The sequence below is a fragment of the Salvelinus alpinus genome, chromosome 25 (assembly GCF_045679555.1).
Source record: "Salvelinus alpinus chromosome 25, SLU_Salpinus.1, whole genome shotgun sequence".
NCBI classification, from domain to species: Eukaryota; Metazoa; Chordata; class Actinopteri; order Salmoniformes; family Salmonidae; genus Salvelinus; species Salvelinus alpinus.
Window position 1 is genome coordinate 9,481,335 of NC_092110.1, and position 22,481 is coordinate 9,503,815.

The window sequence follows — 22,481 nt, forward strand, 5'->3', positions numbered from 1 at the left end:
CAGTTAGGATCACCACTTCATTTTAAGAATGTGAAATGTCAGAATAATAGTAGAGAGAATGGTTAATTTCAGCTTTTATTTCTTTCATCACATTCCCAGTGGGTCAGAAGTTTACATACACTCAATTAGTATTTGGTAGCATTGCCTTTAAATTGTTTAATTTGGCTCAAACGTTTCGGGTAGCCTTCCACAAGCTTCCCACAATAAGTTGGGTGAATTTTGGCCCATTCCTCCTGACAGAGCTGGTGTAACTGAGTCAGGTTTGTAGGCCTCCTTGCTCGCACGCGCCTTTTCAGTTCTGCCCACACATTTTCTATAGGATTGAGGTCAGGGCTTTGTGATGGCCACTCCAATACCTTGACTTTGTTGTCCTTAAGCCATTTTGCCACAACTTTGGAAGTATGATTGGGGTCGTTGTCCATTTGGAAGACCCATTTGCGACCAAGCTTTAACTTCCTGACTGATGTCTTGAGATGTTGTTTCAATATATTCACATAATTTTCCTGGCTCAAGATGCCATCTATTTTGTGAAGTGCACCAGCCCTCCTGCAGCAAAGCACCCCCACAACATGATGCTGCCTCCCTTGTGCTTCACGGTTTGGATGGTGTTCATCGGCTTGCAAGCATCCCCCTTTTTCCTCCAAACATAACAATGGTCATTATGGCCGAACAGTTCTATTTGTGTTTCATCAGACCAGAGGACATTTCTCCAACAAGTACGATCTTTGTCCCCATGTGTAGTTGCAAACCGTAGTCTGTCTTTTTTATGGCGGTTTTGGAGCAGTGGCTTCTTCCTTGCTGAGCGGCCTTTCAGGTTATATCGATATAGGACTCGTTTTACTGTGGATATAGATACTTTTGTACCTGTTTCCTCCAGCATCTTCACAAGGTCCTTTGCTGTTGTTCTGGGATTGATTTGCACTTTTCGCACCAAAGTACGTTCACCTCTAGGAGACAGAACGCGTCTCCTTCCTGAGCGGTATGACGGCTGTGTGGTCCCATGGTGTTTATACTTGCATACTATTATTTGTACAGATGAATGTTGTACCTTCAGGCGTTTGGAAATTGCTCCCAAGGATGAATTTTCCAAGCTGTTTAAAGGCACAGTCAACTTCTGACCCACTGCAATTCTGAGACAGTGAATTATAAGTTAAATAATCTGTCTGTAAACAATTGTTGGAAAAATTACTTGTGGCATGCACAAAGTAGATGTCCTAACTGACCTGCCAAAACTATAGTTTGTTAACAAAACATTTGTGGAGTGGTTGAAAAACTAATTTTAATGACTCCAACCTAAGTGTATGTAAACGTCCAACTTCAACTGTATGTATCATATCAATCAATGTCTGGTTGATCCATTCAGAATCACTCTGCATATGAGAGTTCCCTACAGTCCATTGGGCAGCAAGGTGTTGAACAGATCTAGGGCAGCAGGTAGCCTAGTGGTTCGAATCCCTCAGCTGACAAGGTGAAAAACGTGACATCTTTCAAATATAGTTTTAGCGTTTGCTTTAGCCTGCCTGAAACCTGGGTAGGTAGGGTTCTGCTCTTTTCCAACTTCTCAATTAGTTCCAGTGTGCCAGGCAAGCTCAATCAAGCCCAGCTTTACTTTTTGAAATGATTTGAAATAGTACTTGAACCCAGGTCTGGAACAATCTGCCGATCAGGCTCACACATCAGTCAGACAGTATGCTGTCTATCTTGATCAGACCTCAGAGTGACGGCCAGGCAGGTGCTGACACACATTTGACAAGGCTGTTGGTTGGCAGGTTTCAATAGGACATCACAGCAGCACAACGAAACCAGGGCAGAGGAAGACATCTAATGACTGTACTGGCTGGATGGAACAAGCCCATGATGCTTTGCTCCAGAGGACACCATCCCTTGCAAAAATAAAATACACACCGCTCTGCTTCACTCAATTGAATACAAAGGAGCTCTCTGTTAAATAAATAAACATTCAAATGTATTAAAAACATACAAAATGGAAATTCTATTTTCAGAAGCCCAAAGCTTGGGGCATTAAAAGTTAGTTTGAAAAAGACAACTTTTCAAGTAATTGCCACAAAGCAAACGGCGGCTAGCTAGATTGCTGCAGGAGTGCTCTTGGCAAGAACATCATAAGCTCTGGCGAAACATTAAATATGCTCAAGCAGCTAAATGCAAACTGACACGGCAAGGGTTCACAACAGCGGCAGTGAGAGGCAGATGAATAGCATATCTCAATTTAATACAAGCCAACATAACAAAGGGATCAATTTTTATAATTCATGGTTCAGCACACAATGCACTCTCTCCCCCGCCAGTGAATATAGAAGAGGTATACATAAGAAATAAGATTCATCTGTTCCCAGGGATTCTCTGGAGTGCTTTTGAAATGTGATACAGCACAAATAATGATGGAGAACCTTTACATGAGCGCATTAAATGAGATGGGCTGAGATCTGTTTAAAAAAGATGGGTTTAAAGCTAGAGCAGAATTCACTTTGATTTGACCTCCAGAGTGAAGTGGGGATATAAGCGGCCATGATGCGTGCCGCCGACGCTGCCGTGCATCACCTCGCTTCGCCGCCCGGGCTCTCAGGTGGAGGAGCAGATCACCTAATGCCTGGTGGATGCTGTATGCAAAATTCATACCTACAAAACCACCCGCCTGTAACAACACAAGTGTTGACTTAATTTAAAGTAAACGCAATAAGAGGTGTCCTTGTCTGGCCTGTAATGTATGCATGTGTGTGTATGTGAATATTTATGCTTGGGCACCATGGCGTCCATACTTCATGGTTATTTGCATATGTCTGGGTGGACATGGCAAACAACATGGGAGATGTAGAACTATGGAAAGATACTTTTGGATTCCCTCTCTCTCTCTCTCTCTCTCTCTCTCTCTCTCTCTCTCTTTATTTATGTACACAGGGACTCATTATGAATGGGCTGTAGGAACAGAAAAAGGGCACCCAATACTTTCCCACCTCCACCACTTCCTGTTCTTTTCTCCTTTCTCCTCTCTCTCTCCCTCTCTCTCCCTGTCTCTCCCTCTCTCTCTCTCTCTCTCTCTCTCTCTCTCTCTCTCTCTCTCTCTCCCTCTCTCTCTCTCTCTCTCTCTCTCTCTCTCTCTCTCTCTCTCTCTCTCTCTCTCTCAGGAAGAGCCTTAGTTCACTACCATAGCCAGCCATTATCGTCCAAGACCAACGAAACCCAATTTTTGGTGTCAAGTCAGACGGTCAATTTCTTTCTACCTTCTCATTCTTAGTCCGGCAAACTTTGCTACTGCAAATACAATAAAGGCATTGGAGAGATATATCCAATCCCGCTCCACTGCTGTTGGGTTTACCCTTGAGAACACAAAGTGCATTAGGGTGGGATAATGCCAGAATGAGGCCAGACACAGACAAAGAGACAGAGATGATATGGAGATCCTTGGAGAGAGATAGAGGCATCAGGATGAGGCTGGGCTCGTCCCTGTGTGTCCTTACAGCCCATAGCATCAGCCTTAATCCTATATCTCTGTTCCAAACCCCAGAAGCCACACATCTTATCAACTTAATGTTGAGCCTGCTTGAATTTCTCTATAAAATAATGTTAACACAGACAGCTACAATTTTTCTGACATGCTATGAATATGATGATGACTACAGGCCCGTAGAATTACATATAGAACGCCATACACTGAGTATACAAAACATTAAGAACATGAGCCAGTGTAACAGTATAACTTTATGGCGTCCCCTCGCCCCGGGCGCGAACCAGGGACCCTCTGCACACATCAACAACGGTCGCCCACGAAGCATCGTTACCCATCGCTCCACAAAGGCCGCGGCCCTTGCAGAGCAAGGGGAAACCCTACTTAAGTCTCAGAGCAAGTGACGTAACTGATTGAAATGCTAGTAGCGCATACCCGCTAACTAGCTAGCCATTTCACATCCGTTACACTCACCCCCCTTTCAACCTCCTCCTTTTCCGCAGCAACCAGTGATCCGGGTCAACAGCATCAATGTAACAGTATAACTTTAAACCGTCCCCTCGCCCCGACACGGGCGCGAACCAGGGACCCTCTGCACACATCAACAACGGTCGCCCACGAAGCATCGTTACCCATCGCTCCACAAAGGCCACGGCCCTTGCAGAGCAAGGGGAAACCCTACTTAAGTCTCAGAGCAAGTGACGTAACTGATTGAAATGCTAGTAGCGCATACCCGCTAACTAGCTAGCCATTTCACATCCGTTACACCAGCATCTCTGTGGAACGCTTTTGATACCTTCTAGAGCTTCTGACACCTTGTGAGGGGGGGGGACTCAATATCAGGATGTTGTTCTTAATGTTTTGTATATTCAGTGTATTTACAGTGTCTTCGGAAAGAATTCAGATCCCTTGACTTTTTCCACATTTAGTTACATTACAGCCTTATTCTAAAATGGATTAAATAAAAAAAATCTATCTACACACATTACCCTATAATGACAAAGCAAAAACGTTTTTTTTGACATGTTAACAAATATATAATCAAAAATGAAAAACAAAAATAACTTATTTACATAAGTATTCAGACCCTTTGCTATGAGACTCGAAATTGAGCTCAGGTGCATCATGTTTCCATTTATCATCCTTGAGATGTTTCTAAATTCAATTGATTGGACATGATTTGGAAAGGCACACACCTGTCTATATAAGGTCCCACAGTTGACAGTGCATGTCTGAGTAAAAACCAAGCCATGAAATCGAAGGAATTGTCCGTAGAGCTCAGAGACAGGATTGTGTTGAGGCACAGATCTGGGGAAGGCTACCAACACATTTCTGCAGCATTGAAGGTCCCCAAGAACACAGTGGCTTCCATCATTCTTAAATGGAAGAAGTTAAGAACCACCAAGACTCTTCCTAGAGCTGGCCGCCCGGCCAAATTGAGCAATTGGGGGAGAAGGGCCTTGGTCAGGGAGGTGGCCAAGAACACGATGGTCAGTCTGACAGAGCTCCAGAGTTCCTTTGTGGAGATGGGAGAACCTTCCAGAAAGACAACCATCTCTGCAGCACTCTACCAATTAGGCCTTTATGGTAGAGAGGCCAGACAGAAGCCACTCCTCAGTAAAAGGCACATTACAGCTCACTTGGAGATTTGCCAAAAGGCACCTAAAGGACACTCAGACCATGAGAAACACGATTCTCTGGTCTGATGAAATCAAGATTGAACTCTTTGGCCTAAATGCCAAGCGTCACGTCTGAAGAAAACCTGGCACCATCCTTACGGTGAAGCATGGTGGTGGCAGCATGGGGGGGGGGGGGGTTGTTCCTAATGTTTGGTATACTCAGTGTAAAATGTTAAAATCCTTGATGAAAACCTGCTCCAGAGCGCTCAGGACCTCAGACTGGGGCGAAGGTTCACCTTCCAACAGGACAATGACCATAAGCACACAGCCAAGACAACACAGGAGTGTCTTCGGGACAAGTCTCTGAATGTCCTTGCATGGCCCAGCCAGAGCCCAGACTTGAACCCGATCTAACATCTCTGGAGAGACCTGAAAATAGCTGCGCAGCGACGCTCCCCATCCAACCTCAGAAAGCTTGAGAGGATCTGCAGAAAAGATTCAGAGAAACTCCACAAATACAGGTGTGCCAAGCTTGCCAAAGGGGCTTCAACAAAGTACTGAGTAAAGGGTCTGAATACTTATGTAAATTTGATATTTTTATTAAATTTGCAAGAATTTCTAAAAACCTGTTTTTGCTTTTTCATTATGAGGTATTGTGTGTAGATTGACGAGGGGGAAAAAACGATTTAATCCATTTTTGAATAAGGCTGTAACATAACAAAATGTGGAAAACGTCAAGGGGTCTGAATACTTACCGATTTTACTGTATGTATGTAACACCATACTGCTGAGGGAATGTGGATTAAAGGATCTCTGTGGCTTGGCCACTGTGCCTCTGGGTCTTACCTTATAGCCTGAAGACTTGATGTGGACACCTCTCTTGGTCAGTGTGGACTTCATACGGATGAAGAAGGAGCGCTCTAGAGTGTTGTCTGGGGAAAGCAGGCTGGGGCTGGTGGACTCAACTGTGGAGGCAAACACACACACACACGGTGACTTTACATTACCTGGCCAATACATGTGTGTGTTTTGTAGTAGTGTTTTGTAGTAAGCCTAAGAGAGGTGGCGCGATATTAAGTAAGATGGGCAGACGTAGTAACCTCTCATTGAGTTTCTATCATCTCCCAGGTAATCTTCTAATTTGGAAAGAAAACTCAATCAAAACAACACAATACAAGTTGCCAATATAAGTTGGACAATGTTTTAATCATGTTCTGTAATAGGGTACAACCTCTGCTTCGTCTAACACTGTAATTGTTAAAAAGTCAAGTGCATGTTTCTCTTCACTGAGCTCAAGTGTAGTATGTATTCTCCATGAAGTACAATATTTCAATTTCATGTAATGGAATACTTATTAGAGTTGATTCACGTTTTTTTTATTTGCACAAACAAACAAGCGTGACATTGTCAATGAATTACAGCTCATCTAACTCTAAACAATGATATTCATCCTTGATTCAACAAAGTTCAAGATCTTGAAGTCAATTCTAAACATACGTTTGTCATCTTCATCTCAACGCATTTAAAAACGACCACAACTGAGGTCAGTCTGAGTCTCGGCAACAGAACACAACAAGGACACCTATTAGTCAAAGGTGAAACGGTCCATTTGTCACTCTGTGTCTCTGCGCTCCTGATCAAGGCTTAATAATCAAATGCATATTCATAACATTCAATCCATCTGGGGAGATAATATAGGTGCAGACAGGCCCGCCCCTCCTTGTCTCACTGACTGTGTGTGTGTGTGTGTGTGTGTGTGTGTGTGTGTGTGTGTGTGTGTGTGTGTGTGTGTGTGTGTGTGTGTGTGTGTGTGTGTGTGTGTGTGTGTGTGTGTGTGTGTGTGTGAGTAGACTTGTTAAACTATACTTTTGGGGACCAGAAGTCCCAACAAGAATAGGAAACTAAGGAAAATTGGGTTGATTATTGGGTTGATTATTGATTAAAGGCTATTTCTAAGGGGTTTAGTGTTAAGGTTAGAATTAGAGTTAGGATTAGAATTATGGTTAGGATTAAAATAAGGGGTTAACGGTAAGGTTTAGGAGCCTCCTGAATGGCGCAGCGATCTAAGGCACTGCTAGCGGCGTCACTACAGATCCAGGTTTGATACATGGCTTTGTCGCAGCCGGCCGCAACCGGGAGACCCATGAGGCGGCGCACAATTGGCCCAGAGTTGTCCGGGTTAGGGGAGGGTTTGGCCGGCCGGGATGTCCTTGTCCCATCGCGCACTAGCGACTCCTGTGGCGGGCCGGGTGCATGCACTCTGACACGGTCGCCAGGTGTACGGTGTTTCCTCCAACACATTGGTGCGGCTGGCTTCCGGGTTAAGCGAGCAGTGTGTCAAGGAGCAGTGCGGGTTGTGTTTTGGAGGATGCACGGCTCTCGAGCGTCGCCTCTCTAGAGTCCGTACGAGAGTTGCAGCGATGGGACAAGACTATAACTACCAATTGGATATCACAAAATTGGGAAGAAAAATGTGTAAAGGTAAGGTTCAGGGTTAGGAGTTAAGGTTAGGTTCAGGGTTAAGGTTAGGCTTTGGGGTTAAGGTTAGTGTTAGGGTTAAGTTTAGGATTAGGTTTAGCGTTTGAATGGGAATCAATGTTGCATCCCCAGGTTAGTTAAACAAGACCGTGTGTGTGTGTGTGTGTGTGTGTGTGTGTGTGTGTGTGTGTGTGTGTGTGTGTGTGTGTGTGTGTGTGTGTGTGTGTGTGTGTGTGTGTGTGTGTGTGTGTGTGTGTGTGTGTGTGTGTGTGTGTGTGTGTGTGTGTGTGTGTGTGTGTGTGTGTGTGTGTGTGTGCATGTGTTTGTCTCCCCTGACTGTCTCTGTCCCCAAAGCTGGACAGGACATTAGACAGCCTCCACTTTACTCTACAGGCAGACAGGCAGACACACAGCCATGGACAAGACTAGGAGATTACATTGAAATGGGATTACTAAAACAGCACACCTGGAAAATCCGGTTTTCTGCTACTCTGCATATAACAAGGCTGCAGTGACTTTGGGTCTCTGGAACCGGAAACAATGTGATCAGTGTAAAGGAGGAGGGTGGGGATGGAGGGATGAAGGGGGGGGGGTTGAGGGGTGGTGGTGCCATTCTCTTTCACAAGGCGACATTTTTTTCTCTTCTTTTCTGAGGACATGAATTAAATGTCATTTAAAATCTAACCAGTCCTTTATCACTCTGGGGAGAAGCCAGAGCCATGTTATATTTAGTCATTTCATTTCTTCTGATTAAATATGAATTACTATGAAATTTTGCTCATCATCTAACACAGCAGAATACGCCAACAGCTTTTTAATACACTGTATAAGCAGCAGCAGCCACAAACTTCAGCAGTAGCTCTAGGAGTTTAATTCGCCTCTCTAATCCAATCACATCAACCTTATTTCTCTTATCACAGATTCCCATTTTGAATTAAATGAGCTCATTAGTTTTAATCAAAGGCAGAGAGATCAAAACGTACACTTAAATGCTTTAGATCAGAGCTGCCAGTCAGCTGCAGAGTTCTATTTTACTAAAACACAAGATCAGAGCCTCTTCGAACTGAGAATTTTCATTAGGGAAGGAGGGAAGGCACGAGCCAACCGACTGGCCTTAAAGACACAGGGCTCTTTTTTCACCCTACGGACGTCTAACTAAAGCAACATCAGAGTCATTTGTGAGGGGTTGGGGGGGGTGGTGTGTTTCCCCACCAGTGGGCTTCTGTTAGTTGGCGGTTATGATGTGAATGTGAATTATAGACTGGGCAATTTACGAGTCAGACACGTCGAACGCCATTGCAATACTTTCTTCATCAAACTAATGGTAATATCTGGTCTGTTGGAGCATTACTCTGATTATTATAGTGTGGAGTGGCACAGGGGATCATTTGTGTTCCTAGATAGAGAGGCTGATTTCACATGATAGTGTATTCGTCCCAAATGGCACCCTAATCCCTTTATAGTGCGCTACTTTTGAGACTTTGGTCAAAATGAGTGCACTATATAGGGGAAAGGGTGCCATTTGGGACACACTCGTGGTTCTATTGCGAGGGCAGCCCCAGCCCAATGAATGGTTTTGATACTGCATGGGAGAATAATGATTTACTGTACTGTAGGTATGTGTTATAGGGTTGTAATACATGAAGTACCGTGCTAACACGTAAACCATAGAGTGATTACCACCTAATCGTTTGGTCAAGTGACCATATTGAGATCCATGCATGTTTATGTTGATAGTAAAAAGAGAGCAGTGCGCAAATCTTGAAAAGTTAATGTAGCCTACCACATTTTTACATGTAGAGTAAGCAGCCGTCAAACATCAAGTGCCAGAGCACTTTGCAGTGAAATGTGAAACTATACAAGACAATAAGCTTTACAAGCCTGGATCTAATATAAAAAATGACACCATAAAAGATTACTTCTTAAAAAGAAAAAATAATTTGTGAGCATAATTTACGGTTTGGCAGGGTCTGCCGGTCTGGATTAATTTTCCTGATGAAAGCCCTCAGAATGAACCATCTCTGTGTGTAAGTGATGAGACTTTAAAAGTATTACTTTCTGTGCTGTGGTGTTGATTGTTGACCATCATCAATAACCCACTGGCAGTTCTTTAGCCCCCTGTTGCTCCTCTCCTCTCCCTGACAACCCCCGTCACCATACCATTTCTACACACCTGGGACGACTCAGAGGAGGAAGCTGCTACAAAGCCAAGACACTTCTACAAGCTACAAGCTCCCTGTCTTAAATGACTTATATGCCTTAGCGAGGCTCCCCTACTCCGGCTGCTAATATTCCTCAATTTACATTTATATAAATATTAGTACCAATTCAAAGCGTCAAGCATTTAACGCACAGATAAATCAAGATAAAGTGTATAGCCCATGGCTCAGGCTCAGTGTGTCTGTCCTCCATATCTAGATGCGGGGAGGTCCTTGTCTCGCCCCGCTCTGATGAATGAGGGCCTCTCTCTGTACATTAGTAATGATATATAATGCACCAGGCCCTGTACTAATTGGAAGGCTCTGCTGGCTGGCTCCATATTGAGAGGTAGAGGGTGATTTTTCAATACAGCTCGCTTTTGTGTTTGGGAGAGAAAGTGTGTGTGTGTGTGTGTGTGTGTGTGTGTGTGTGTGTGTGTGTGTGTGTGTGTGTGTGTGTGTGTGTGTGTGTGTGTGTGTGTGTGTGTGTGTGTGTGTGTGTGTGTGTGTGTGTGTGTATACGTGTGTATACGTGTGTGTGTGTCTATGTGTGAGCGGGATGTGAAACATACAGAGAGAGACTTGTATTGTAATGGCACCTTTAATAATTAGAGGTTGACAGGAAAAATGCCGTGACGCACCTTGTGCACCCAGTAACCCTCTAGCCAACAATCCCAGGGAGGGAGATGAATTAAAAACATACAGCTATACCATGCATCATTTCAGGCAGTGACATTCAAAAGAAATTTCCTGTATGGCGAATTCAAGATATCAACTAATAATTGAGGTACTGTGACAGGTGTCCAGTTTTACAGTGGGAGTGGAAAGGGTGAATACGTTCTGTATTTCTCTCAAGAGTGGAAAACTGGATTCATGTATCTTTTTGCATCAAGGTCAATATCATTCTTAAATGGTTGCCAATAGACGCCATTTCAACATCATGCAATGCCACTGAGACGGCTAGTGGTGGGAATCTGTACATATCATACAGAGCTGTGCTCTCCCTACAGGACCCCCTGAGACCTTTCAAGAGGCACCTCTTATATTGTAATACAATACAATAGCTGCATTTCCTTGACGGCCATGTTCGCTCTCCATCACTAAGTGTGCCCAGCCACTTTGCTGATTTCACAATACATCTCTGAAGATAAATTACGATAAACAGAAGCAAATATGTTCCAATATGTTTCTCCTAGACCAAGTGATTACGTTAATTGATGAAAACACATTTTTCCAACCAAACATGGAGCACCTCTAATATAGTTGAATAAAGTGGTGATATGCCTTGGTTGACAATACAGAAAGTATAGGATACAAAAGGTGTTTCTAAGAGTAATTTCTACATGATATACACTGAATAATAAAAACTGAAGTACCAACGTGACTAAACCAGCAACAAGGAAAAATACTTTGTTTGAAAACGAAACTTCCAAAGGTTTTCCCTGAAATATTCTCTAAACCCCCCTACATGTACATAGTGCCAATATGATAACTACAACATGACAAACCATGAGTATAAATAGACTCATATAAGGGTCTACTCATAAATATATCCTTTATAAACTGGCCTGTTCGCATTGGCTTGGAAAACTAAACTTCCAACGATTTCCCCTAAAACACTCTCTAGATCTTCTCTCTATTTGAGAGCCGTATCTATCTAAGCTGGAACCCCACCTGAGTCACCATGTCAAGCGCTAGATGAAGGCAACATGAGGCGTGCTTACAGGCGTACATTTACAGCCAAATGGAAGGATTAAACGCTAACGCAACAACGATCAACACAGCAGATCAATTTGGAGGTGCAAATAAAGCTGAAAGGCCCCGAAGAGTGAAGTGATAATTAAATCCCAAGTTGTAAATGCTCTTTAAAAGGTTTTCTCTCAAATTGACATAAATCCCTTCAAATTAATTTATTATTCCAATCAGGGAGCTACAGCCATATAGTCCATCAACGTGAATAACAAAAACAGGGGTCTTGTTGACTAACTAACAATCATTTCTATTGTGTCTATTAAAATGTAAAAGGCTAAATCAGAAGCCAAAAGAGTTTGTCATTAAAAGAACTGAAGATGAATATTGATCTCTTCAACATCACGTTTTCAGATGCCCAGCCCCCATCTACATGCTGTTTAACGTATCAGACCAGACTTCATAGAGACCTTCCATACACTGATTATGGTTATCCCAACCACATATACAGTATCAGTAAAAAGTTTGGACACACCTACTCATTCAAGAGTTTTTCTTATTTTTTTTTACTATTTTCTACACTGCAGAATAATAGTGAAGACATCAAAACTATGAAATAACACATATGGAATCATGTAGTTACAAAAAATTGTTAAACAAATCTAAATCTATTTTATATTTGAGATTCTTCAAAGTAGCCACCCTTTGCCATAATGACAGCTTTGCACACTCTTGGCATTCTCTCAACCAGTTTCATGAGGTAGTCACCTGGAATGCATTTCAATGAACAGGTGTGCCTTGTTAACAATTTATTTGTGGATTTTTTTCCCTTCTTAATGCATTTGAGCCAATCAGTTGTGTTGTGACAAGGTAGGGGTGGTATACAGAAGATAGCCCTATTCTCTTATTTTGTACATAATGTTGCTGCTACCGTCTCTTATGACCGAAAATAACTTCTGGACATCAGGACTGCGATTACTCACCACGGACTGGGAGAATCCTTTTTTTCCTTTCACAAGTCCAACGCGAATGATATACTGCTTTCTCGGGAACAGGCCCAGATCCCTGTCATTTGCGTGAAGAGGAGGCGGAGAAAAAGGGGCCAGAGGGCTGGCTGCCTTCTTAGAATTCGTAGGCGATAAAATAAACCTCCTCTTCCTTCCATTCTGCTAGAAAACGTACAATCTTTGGAGAATAAAATAGATGACCTACGCGGAAGATTAAACTACCAACGGGACATTCAAAACTGTAATATCTTATGTTTCACAGAGTCGTGGCTGAACGACAACACTATCAACATACAGCTGGCTGGTTATACGCTGTACCGGCAGGATAGAACAGCGGCGTCTGGTAAGACAAGGGGCAGCGGACTATGTATTTTTGTAAATAACAGCTGGTGCACGATATCTAAGGAAGTCTCCAGGTTTTGCTCACCTGAGGCAGAGTATCTCATGATAAGCTGCAGACCACACTATCTACCTAGAGAGTTTTCATCTGTATTTTCGTAGCTGTTTACATACCACCACAGTCAGAGGCTGGCACTAAGACAGCATTGAATGAGCTGTATTCCGCCATAAGCAAACAAGAAAATGCTCACCCAGAGGCAGCGCTCCTCCTCGCTCCAATGCGGGGACTTTAATGCAGGGAAACTTAAATTTGTTTTCCTTCATTTCTATCAGCATGTTAAATGTGCAACCAGAGGGAAAACACTCTGGGCCACCTTTACTCCACACACAGAGACACATACAAAGCTCTCCCTCGCCCTCCATTCGGCAAATCTGACCATAATTCTATCCTCCTGATTCCTGCTAACAAGCAAAAATTAAAGCATGAAGCACCAGTGACTAGATCAATAAAAAAGTGGTCAGATGAAGCAGATGCTAAGCTACAGGACTGTTTTGCTAGCACAGACTGGAATATGTTCCGGGATTCCTCCGATGGCATTGAGGAGTACACCACATCAGCCACTGGCTTTATCAATAAGTGCATTGAGGACGTCGCCCCCATAGTGACAATACGTACATAACCCAACCAGAAGCCATCGATTACAGGCAACATCCGCACTGAGCTAAAGGCTAGAGCTGCCGCTTTCAAGGAGTGGGACTCTAACCTGGAAGCTTATAAGAAATCGCGCTATGCACTCTGACGAACCATCAAACAGGCAAAGCGTCAATACAGGACTAAGATCGAATCGTACTACACCGGCTCTGACGCTCATCGGACTACAAAGGGAAGCACAGCTGAGAGTGTACTGCGGGCATGCACTGAACAAGTGGCAAGTGTCTTCACTGACATTTTCAACCTCTCCCTGTTCGAGTCTGCAATACCAACATGTTTTAAGCAGACCACCATAGTCCCTGTGCCCAAGAACACTAAGGTAACCTGCCTAAATGACTACATGACCCGTAGCACTCACGTCTGTAGCCATGAAGTGCTTTGAAAGGCTGGTCATGTCTCACATCAACACCATCATCCCAGAAACCCTAGATCCACTCCATTTTGCATACCGCCCCAACAAATCCACAGATGATGCAATCTCTATTGCCCTCCACACTGCCCTTTCCCACCTGGACAAAAGGAACACCTATGTGAGAATGATATTCATTGACTACAGCTTGTCGTTCAACACCATAGTGCCCTCAAAGCTCATCAATAAACTAAGGACCCTGGGACTAAACACCTCCCTCTGCAACTGGATCCTGGACTTCCTAACGGGCCGCCCCAGGTGGTAAGGGTAGGTAACAACACATCTGCCAAGCTGATCCTCAACACAGGGGCCCCTCAGGGGTGCGTGCTCAGTCCCCTCCTGTACTCCCTGTTCACTCATGGCTGCACGGCCAGGCACAACTCCAACACCATCATTAAGTTTGCCAATGACACAACAGTGGTAGGCCTGATCACCAACAACGACGAGACAGAGACCTGGCCATGTGGTGGAGGTCAGAGACCTGGTTGTGTGGTGCCAGGACAACAACCTCTCCCTCAACGTGATCAAGACAAAGGAGATGATTGTGGACTAAAGGAAAAAGAGGACTGAGCATGCCCCCATTCTCATCGACGAGGCTGCAGTGGAGCAGGTTGAGAGCTTCAAGTTCCTTGGTGTCCACATCACCAACAAACTAACATGGTCCAAGCACACCAAGACAGTCGTGAAGAGGGCACGATAAAACCTATTCCACCTCAGGAGACTGAAAAGATTTGGTATGAGTCCTCAGATCCTCAAAAGGTTTTACAGCTGCACCATCGAGAGCATCCTGACTGGTTGCATCACTGCCTGATATGGCAACTGCTCGGCCTCCGACCGCAAGGCTCTACAGAGGGTCGTGCGAACGGTCCAGTACATCACTGGGGCCAAGCTTCCTGCCATCCAGGACCTCTATACCAGGCGGTGTCAGAGGAAGGCCCTAAGAATCGTCAAAGACACCAGCCAGTGACTGTTCTCTCTGCTACTGCACGGCAAGCGGTACCCGAGTGCCAAGTCTAGGTCCAAGAGGCCCCACAAGCCACAAGACTGCTGAACATCTAATCGAATGGCTACCCAGACTAGTTGCATTGCCCCCCCCCCCCCCCCTCTTTTACACCGCTGCTACTCTGTTATTATCATCTATACATAGTCCCTTTAATAACTTTACCTACATGTACATATTACCTCAACTAACCGGTGCCCCCGCACATTGACTCTGTTCCGGTCCCCCCTGTATATAGTCTCGCTATTGTTATTTTACTGCTGCTCTTTAATTACTTGTTACTTTTATTTATTTTTCTTATCCGTATTTTTTTTAACTGCATTGTTGGTTAGGAGTTCGTAAGTAAGCATTTCACTGTAAGGTCTAAACCTGTTGTATTCGGCGCATGTGACTAATAAAATTTGATTTTATTGATTTGATTTGAATCAGGCCTTCATGATCGAATTGCTGCACAGAAACCACTTCTAAAGGACACCAATAAGAAGAAGAGACTTGCTTGGGCCAAGAAACACGAGCAATGGACATTAGACCGGTGGAAATCTGTCCTTTGGTCTGATGAGTTCAAATTTGAGATTTTTGGTTCCAACCGCCATGTCTTTGTGAGACGCAGAGTAGGTGAATGGATGATCTCCACATGTGTGGTTCCTGCTGTGAAGCATGGAGGAGGAGGTGTGATGGTGTGGGGGTGCTTTGCTGGTGACACTGTCAGTGATTTATTTAGAGTTCAAGGCACACTTAACCAGCATGGCTACCAAAGCATTCTGCAGCGATACACCATAACATCTGGTTTGCGCTTAGTGGGACTATCATTTATTTTCAGCAGGACAATGACCCAACACACCTCCAGACTGTGTAAGGGCTATTTGACCAAGAAGGAGAGTGATAGAGTGCTGCATCATATGACCTGGCCTCCACAATCACCTGACCTCAACTCAATTGAGATGGTTTGGGATGAGTTGAACAGCAGAGTGAAGGAAAGTCAGCCAACAAGTGCTCAGCTTTTCCAAGACCGTTGGAAAAGCATTCCAGGTGAAGCTGGTTGAGAGAATTCCAAGTGTGTGCAAAGACATCATCAAGGCAAAGGGTGGCTACTTTGAGGAATCTAAAATCTAAAATATATTACTATAACACTTTTTTGGTTACTACATGATTCCATATGTGTTATTTCATAGTTTTTATGTATTCTCTATTATTATACAATGTAGAAAATAGTAAATAATAAAGAAAAATCCTTGAATGAGTAGGTGTGTCCCAACTTTTGACTGGTACTGTATGTCCATCTAGACAAGTGAAGATTCATTTTATTGTCCCTGAATGGACATTTGTCCAAGGGAGCTCCTCCCTGTCCTGTAACTGTATATACATACAGCCATAGCCAGTGGTCAGATAACATGCTCCCCTAGACATCTCCAGCCTGCCACCCTGTGGGGGAGCACAGGACAGGGGAGCACGGGGCGATGTGACCCAGGCCCATCCATTATTAATATGGTAATGGAGGTGACGCGGTGATATGGCGGTCCAGTTGTTATCAGCTGCAGGTCACTGTAGCCCCATGTCCCCGCTGCGTCCCAAATAGCACAATATTCCCTACATAGTGCACTACTTTTGACAGTCAACACCAGATAAATGGCCTGCTCTGTTCTTTTCTCATGACTTGGCTGCTTACGTGATTTGAAATGAAAGCGAGACGCTGAGGTGAGGGTGAGGTGGTGGGTGTCAGATTGAAAGCTAGATGGAGTAGATGAAGGTGTGTGTTTCTTCTTCCCTTATCATAACGGCCCACCCTGAGTGTGACATAACAGTGCAGGGGGAGATGGTGGCAATGGGGAGGGTTGAGTATGTCTTGTCATGGCTGCATTTAGGAGGTTGCTGGCCCGCTGCTAATCACAGGTAGCCTGGTTTAACCAGACTGAACGCTGTGCTCAACAGTGAAACATAGGGAAATTAGTTATGCCAGGCTAGATCTCAGGGAGTTCGCTAGGGTGATGGAGGAAGAGGTGAATGGATCAGACAGAGTAGATGTACAGGATGGAACTGGATGGAACTGGACGGAACAGGACGGAAGAGGATGATACAGGACGGAACAGGACAGGATGGAACGAGACAGAACAGGACAGAACAGGACAGAATAGGACGGAAAGGACGGAACAGCAATAACACTTGTCAAGACAGAGACTCTAGTCACAACTAATGAACATGGGATGAGAAGATAAACAGAGACAGGGCTACTTACTGTGTAGTGCCTAGTACAGCACTGACTCCAGCATATGAAAGACATAGAGATAGCCAGGGATTTGTGTTCATTTATGATTGCGAACATGAAACCGTTCTGAAAACTGGTTTGCTCATTGCCAGTCGTTTAAGTTAATCAATGTTGTGCTGCCGAGGAAACGTATAATCACGCGGGATAGTGGACTGGACTTCACTCTTGAGTGGTTCAGAATGAGAATAAATAGGTGAAGCCTCGAGCTGCAGATGGTCGGTCTATTGGTGTGATAATAGATACAAAAAAAGCACAAGGGATGTATTAGAAAGGAAATCGTATTTGTCTTTATCTAAAAAAGAAAAAAAAACATGAAAATGCACTTTATGAATCGACAGCCTCTAATGACAGTCTAATCAAGTTGATAGAATTTGGCATATCATTTTAGCCTTCCCCTCTTCCTATCCGCCCGCCGCCCCTCCCCAGTCAAAGTCCTTTTCTTTAATCAAGTTGCAGGAGAGACAGAGAGCGCTTGGCACTGGGGGCTCGGAGGTTGCAGATGGCTGCTATACTCCAAAATGTTCAAGCTTGACTGACCCATTTCATCAGCTCTGTCAAAGCCTTGCACTGATACATGTTGACAACATTTAATCTTAAAAATGGAAAGAAATGAATTAATATGCAAATTCCATCAGCTTTGTAATAAAAATGTCCTTGAAAAAACGGAGAACTCCACCCCAGAGGAATAGTGTGAATTATCCCAGCTCCGTTGTTCTATAAGTTAGTCTGAGGTACACAAGTCCACCAGGAAATCAGTGCGGATCTGACTGGGAAATAATTATGATGGAAGAACAAAACACTAGCAGGTTGAATAAATGGAACAACATGGGAAAAGGCCTGCTACTCTTTGTTATTCACTTTGAATTAATAGGATTAGTTTCCCTTTCAGATCCATATACACCTAAAAATCAACACCTCCCTATCACACCAAGGTGTGTGTATTTGCGTGTGTGTGTGTGTGTGTGTGTGTGTGTGTGTGTGTGTGCGTGCGTGCGTGCGTGTGTGTGTGTGTGTGTGTGTGTGTGTGCGTGTGTGCGTGTGTAGGTGTGTGTGTGTGTGTGTGTGTGTGTGCGTGTGTGTGTGTGTGTGTGTGTGTGTGTGTGTGTGTGTGTGTGTGTGTGTGTGTGTGTGTGTGTGTGTGTGTGTGTGTGTGTGTGTGTGTGTGTGTGTGTGTGTGTGTGTGTAGGTGTGTAGGTGTGTGCCTGCGTGCGTGCGTGCGTGAGAGAGAGAGAGAGAGAATGTGTTGTACGCATACAATTAAAATTTTAGGCAAGTGCACGGAGGACACTGTGGGGAAAAAGAGACATTTTCTCATTCTTCATGAGCTGCAATAGTCTACGGGGACAGAATCTTACAAGACAAAGATTACCCATACAAAAGAAGCAGGTGGCTACAGCCAGTTCTCAAGTGGAATTAGCTGAACTATGGGACCTAATTATCTGTGGAGAACCAACGTATAACGAAGGAGAGAAACTTGACTGTTTGAAGGACAAATGATTAATTAAAAAGAACACCTCTCCTAAATTCTGATCTGTGGACAAACGAACCGGTGTCGGTGAAACCCTCAGTGGAATGCCAACCATTGACTAACACACTAATAACATTTACCGGGCTATGTCTGTATGGCTGATAACTAGCAAATGAAGCCAGCGACAAAGTAGACAAAGACATGTATTTCCAAGGTCACAACGACCTTGTTAACTAGAATATAAACAGAGAAGCTATCGCACAACATCATTCTAACAGTTGTCTACTCCCAAAAGATCCCTTGTCTCGTTACATTTTTCGCAACTGTCTTTTTGTCCGCGTTTTACCATGCCATTATTGTAGATCTTGCTTCTTTATACTTCACTCTGCAGGTAACGCTAGCGAGATCGTCGGTGTTCTGTCGTTAAATGCGTTTTTTCTCCTCACAGGACAGACAGATGTGTGTTTGTGTTGGACACTCTTTGCTCCACGCCTTCGCTCCCTACTTTTAATGGGCTTTTGAAGACTACCACGATTAAGGTAGAAGACAAAGACAGGATGAAGGGGAAGACAGTAGGGGGCTGCATCCCAAATGGCAACCTATTCCTTATATAGTACACTACTTTTGACCAGGGCCTATAGGGTGCCATTTGAGACGTAAGGAGTGTTGAGCGCTAGCAAGCTGGCGCACAAACCTGGCCCTATATTTTATTTAAGACACAGTACATCATCACAGGAGTCCTATAGGAACAGACTCTACACACCATCATGCAATTATGAATATTGACATCCCATGTAGATACTGTCAGTCTCTTTGATGGAAAATATTCAGATTCCATTAGATAAAGAGTAGCTTTGAAATCATTTCTACCCTATTAAAATAGGGTTTGAATTTGCCAACTGTCTGATAACAAATGAAATGCAAACTGCCTGAGAATTGGATTGTATGTTAACACGGAATAAATTTTTTGCACCACATAAGATAATCTTATGATTATACCAAACTGCTGTGCCTCCCTTGACACTTTACTCTGGGTTTGAGCCTTCAGGTGCAGATTTTATACACTGTATGAGTGTGAAGAAATCAAATACAAAATACCCATACTAAATGTAATTGCTAAACATAAACTAAATGTAAAGTCATTCTAACCAAAAGTGCTATGGTTTCAGTGCTCACAACACAGTCATTTATATGGAAGAAATAGCTAGTCCTCTTTTAACATGTCATTGACACGTTTAAAAACCCCATCTCGGTTTTAAGAGGGTCACTCGTTGCTTCTGTCCTCTCAACAATAGAACAAGCTTTTTCCATCCCCACACTCCATCCCCCTTATACACCCCTCCACACCCTCTCTCTACTAAGCCCTCTCCCTTTCCCCCTCTCTCTCCCTCTCTCCACTCTTTCTATAACCCCTATCTCCTTCTCTCTCTCCCCCTCTCCCCACTCTCTTTCTTAACCCCTATCTCCATCTCTCTCTCACCCACTCTTTTAACCCCCCTCTCCTTCTCTCTCCTCCTTCTCTCTCCCTTCTTCTCCCTCCCTGCAACAGCTCCCGGCCAGCCCTGGAAGATCAGAGCAGCTGTAAAATAATGAAAAATGTGCAATCCTTGTGGGACATTGCTTGTGCACACACACCTCAGCCCAGGCATTCATCATTCGCCAGGTATTGTCAGTGAAAGTTTAATTGCATAAACACTCTGTAACTGTCCTGTCATATTTCTTGTCAGCCTGGATTCTCTCTCTGGGCTCACTATCTCACAAAACTATAATTGAATTGCTACCGAATCACACCGATGCTGACGGGAGGAGGGGAACCTTATGAATAGAATTTGTTTCCTATCAGCAGGTTTGACAAATTGTGTCACGAGGAAGAGCAGAAGCGATAATTTCCCAGTTTATTGGGAGTAGACCCGTTTGCTGTTTGTTGTTATCTACTACCGGGTCTTATAAGCACCTAGTTAAACAAAAAAATATATATGAAATTTAGGCCCAACAAAAAGCAATTCAGCTCTGAGAGAGGGCAGTCTAAATAGTGCACAAAGCTGCAAATAAGGCCATTATTTACTCCTGTGAATGATCTAAAATATGTATTTAAAAGGGAGGAAAGTCAGATTGCAGCAGCAGTTCCTTTTCTATGAATAAATGCCTGAGAAACACAGTGACCCATCTTGCCTATAAGAGCTTAACAGAATACCAATGCATTCCTACCCAGTTAGACAGAGTCATTCAGACATCCCAATATTTCATGTCTGATAAGTTAATACTCCCAATGTACATTTCTAGAAGGCCGTTATTTGTGAGCGAGGAGTCGTTGTCGGAGTCGGACAATATGACTGTTATTTGTTTGCGTTTTCTGTCAACATGCTTGGTCTTTGATATTCCACCCTCTGCGATATTCAAAGGGACATGGTTTGTCATTTCCACAAACTGGAAAAAGAACTCAATTGCTTTAAAAAAAAAAAAACAGAGCGACTGCAATGGCTACTATTTTGTATTCCCTTTCTCTTCCCGGAGGGGAAGTCTGAAAACCCCTCTGTCTTGCCAGGTTACTACTTCTCTGACCACGTATTTCTCTTACACAGAGCGATTCATTGACAATACATTAACCAACGCAGACTGTTCAGACTACACAATAAAGCTCTGTCTACATATGAAGACAAAAATACAATATATAAACAAGAGGGTCCCCATTCTCAACAGTGTGTTATTATTCTCCACCGCTTAACATCAGAGAGCTGAACTCCAAAGTGGCTTTTCCTCCTGTGTGAAAACATGTGGCAGCTTTATCAAAAGCCTTTCCCACAAAGCACTGCAGCCCTCTCTCTACACTGCATGGGAACAGAGCAGTGTGGTAATGCCTCCCTACTACACTAGGCTGATAAAAAAAGCCTTTTCTGACAACCTTATCAGCCAAATAAGCTTAAATAAAACTGGCTTCTAATAGTCAGGAGACTGCTTGATCCTGCCTCTGTCTTTCAAAGCTCTGATGCCTTCCTCCTCCAGTGATCTTGTACTTTCAACGTGACAGAATTTTCAATCTTTTAGGCCGGCTAAGCTGTCATTAGTTTCTTTGTTCCTCTTTAGGGATTGTTTTGCGTATGTAGGCGCCGAGCCCGAGCGGCTTGATAGCGCCTGGGAGCAGCTCCGGGTACTAGGAGGAGTGATGATGGAAATGCACATGCGTTTCAAAAGCATTGATAAGTCTTTTGAGTAATGTGGGAAGGGCTTTTTAAGGGGTTACAGCAGAAGCCATTGTCTTCATGTACAGACAACTAGCTGTCAGAGGTGTGCGTTGTACACAGACGGACTCTAGATAATACTACATAATTGGCTGCACCTGCAACCTGAATAATTACACTACAGAGTGGTTGAGATGTCAGCTTTCAGACGAACGCTTTCCTTGTCTAACATTGATCTGCGTTAAGAACAAATATGTATAACTGAGCACAGTCACAGCCAACTGTAAGTGACAGAATTGATATAAAAAGTGTAAGAGGCACAGCGGGGACAATGGCCTTGTGGAAGGGGGTTCATTTGATAAATAACACAAGCAAAACAACACTCTCATAATTCATCAATACACACTAGTTTCATATCTAAAAGTGGGGTCTATGAATAAAGTCTGGGTTAAAACTACAGCTATAAGCATAACAGAAAATACAATATATTCAGTGCTTTGTAAGGGAAAATACAGCAAGCGGTGAATCATTTTATCAAAGACCTGCTGCCACACGAAGGCTAGCCATGATTGATGGGTATTTTGATTTATTAAAATTTTAAAATCAAGTTATGTTTTAGCAAGAGGCTTAATTTAAGGCTAAAGTTAGAGCCCTGGG

General features: G+C 43.6%; 1 protein-coding gene across 7 annotated transcripts in view; it reads right to left on the reverse strand.

The window, feature by feature from the left end:
- LOC139553331 (neuronal PAS domain-containing protein 3-like) overlaps positions 1-22,481 on the reverse strand; it is a 356,739-nt gene that overhangs the window by 18,581 nt on the left and 315,677 nt on the right. For all 7 annotated transcript variants that reach the window (XM_071365543.1, XM_071365547.1, XM_071365545.1 and 4 more), the window contains one exon: positions 5,929-6,047. In XM_071365543.1, the coding sequence (XP_071221644.1) occupies positions 5,929-6,047 (119 nt within the window). The remainder of the gene's footprint in view (positions 1-5,928; positions 6,048-22,481) is intronic.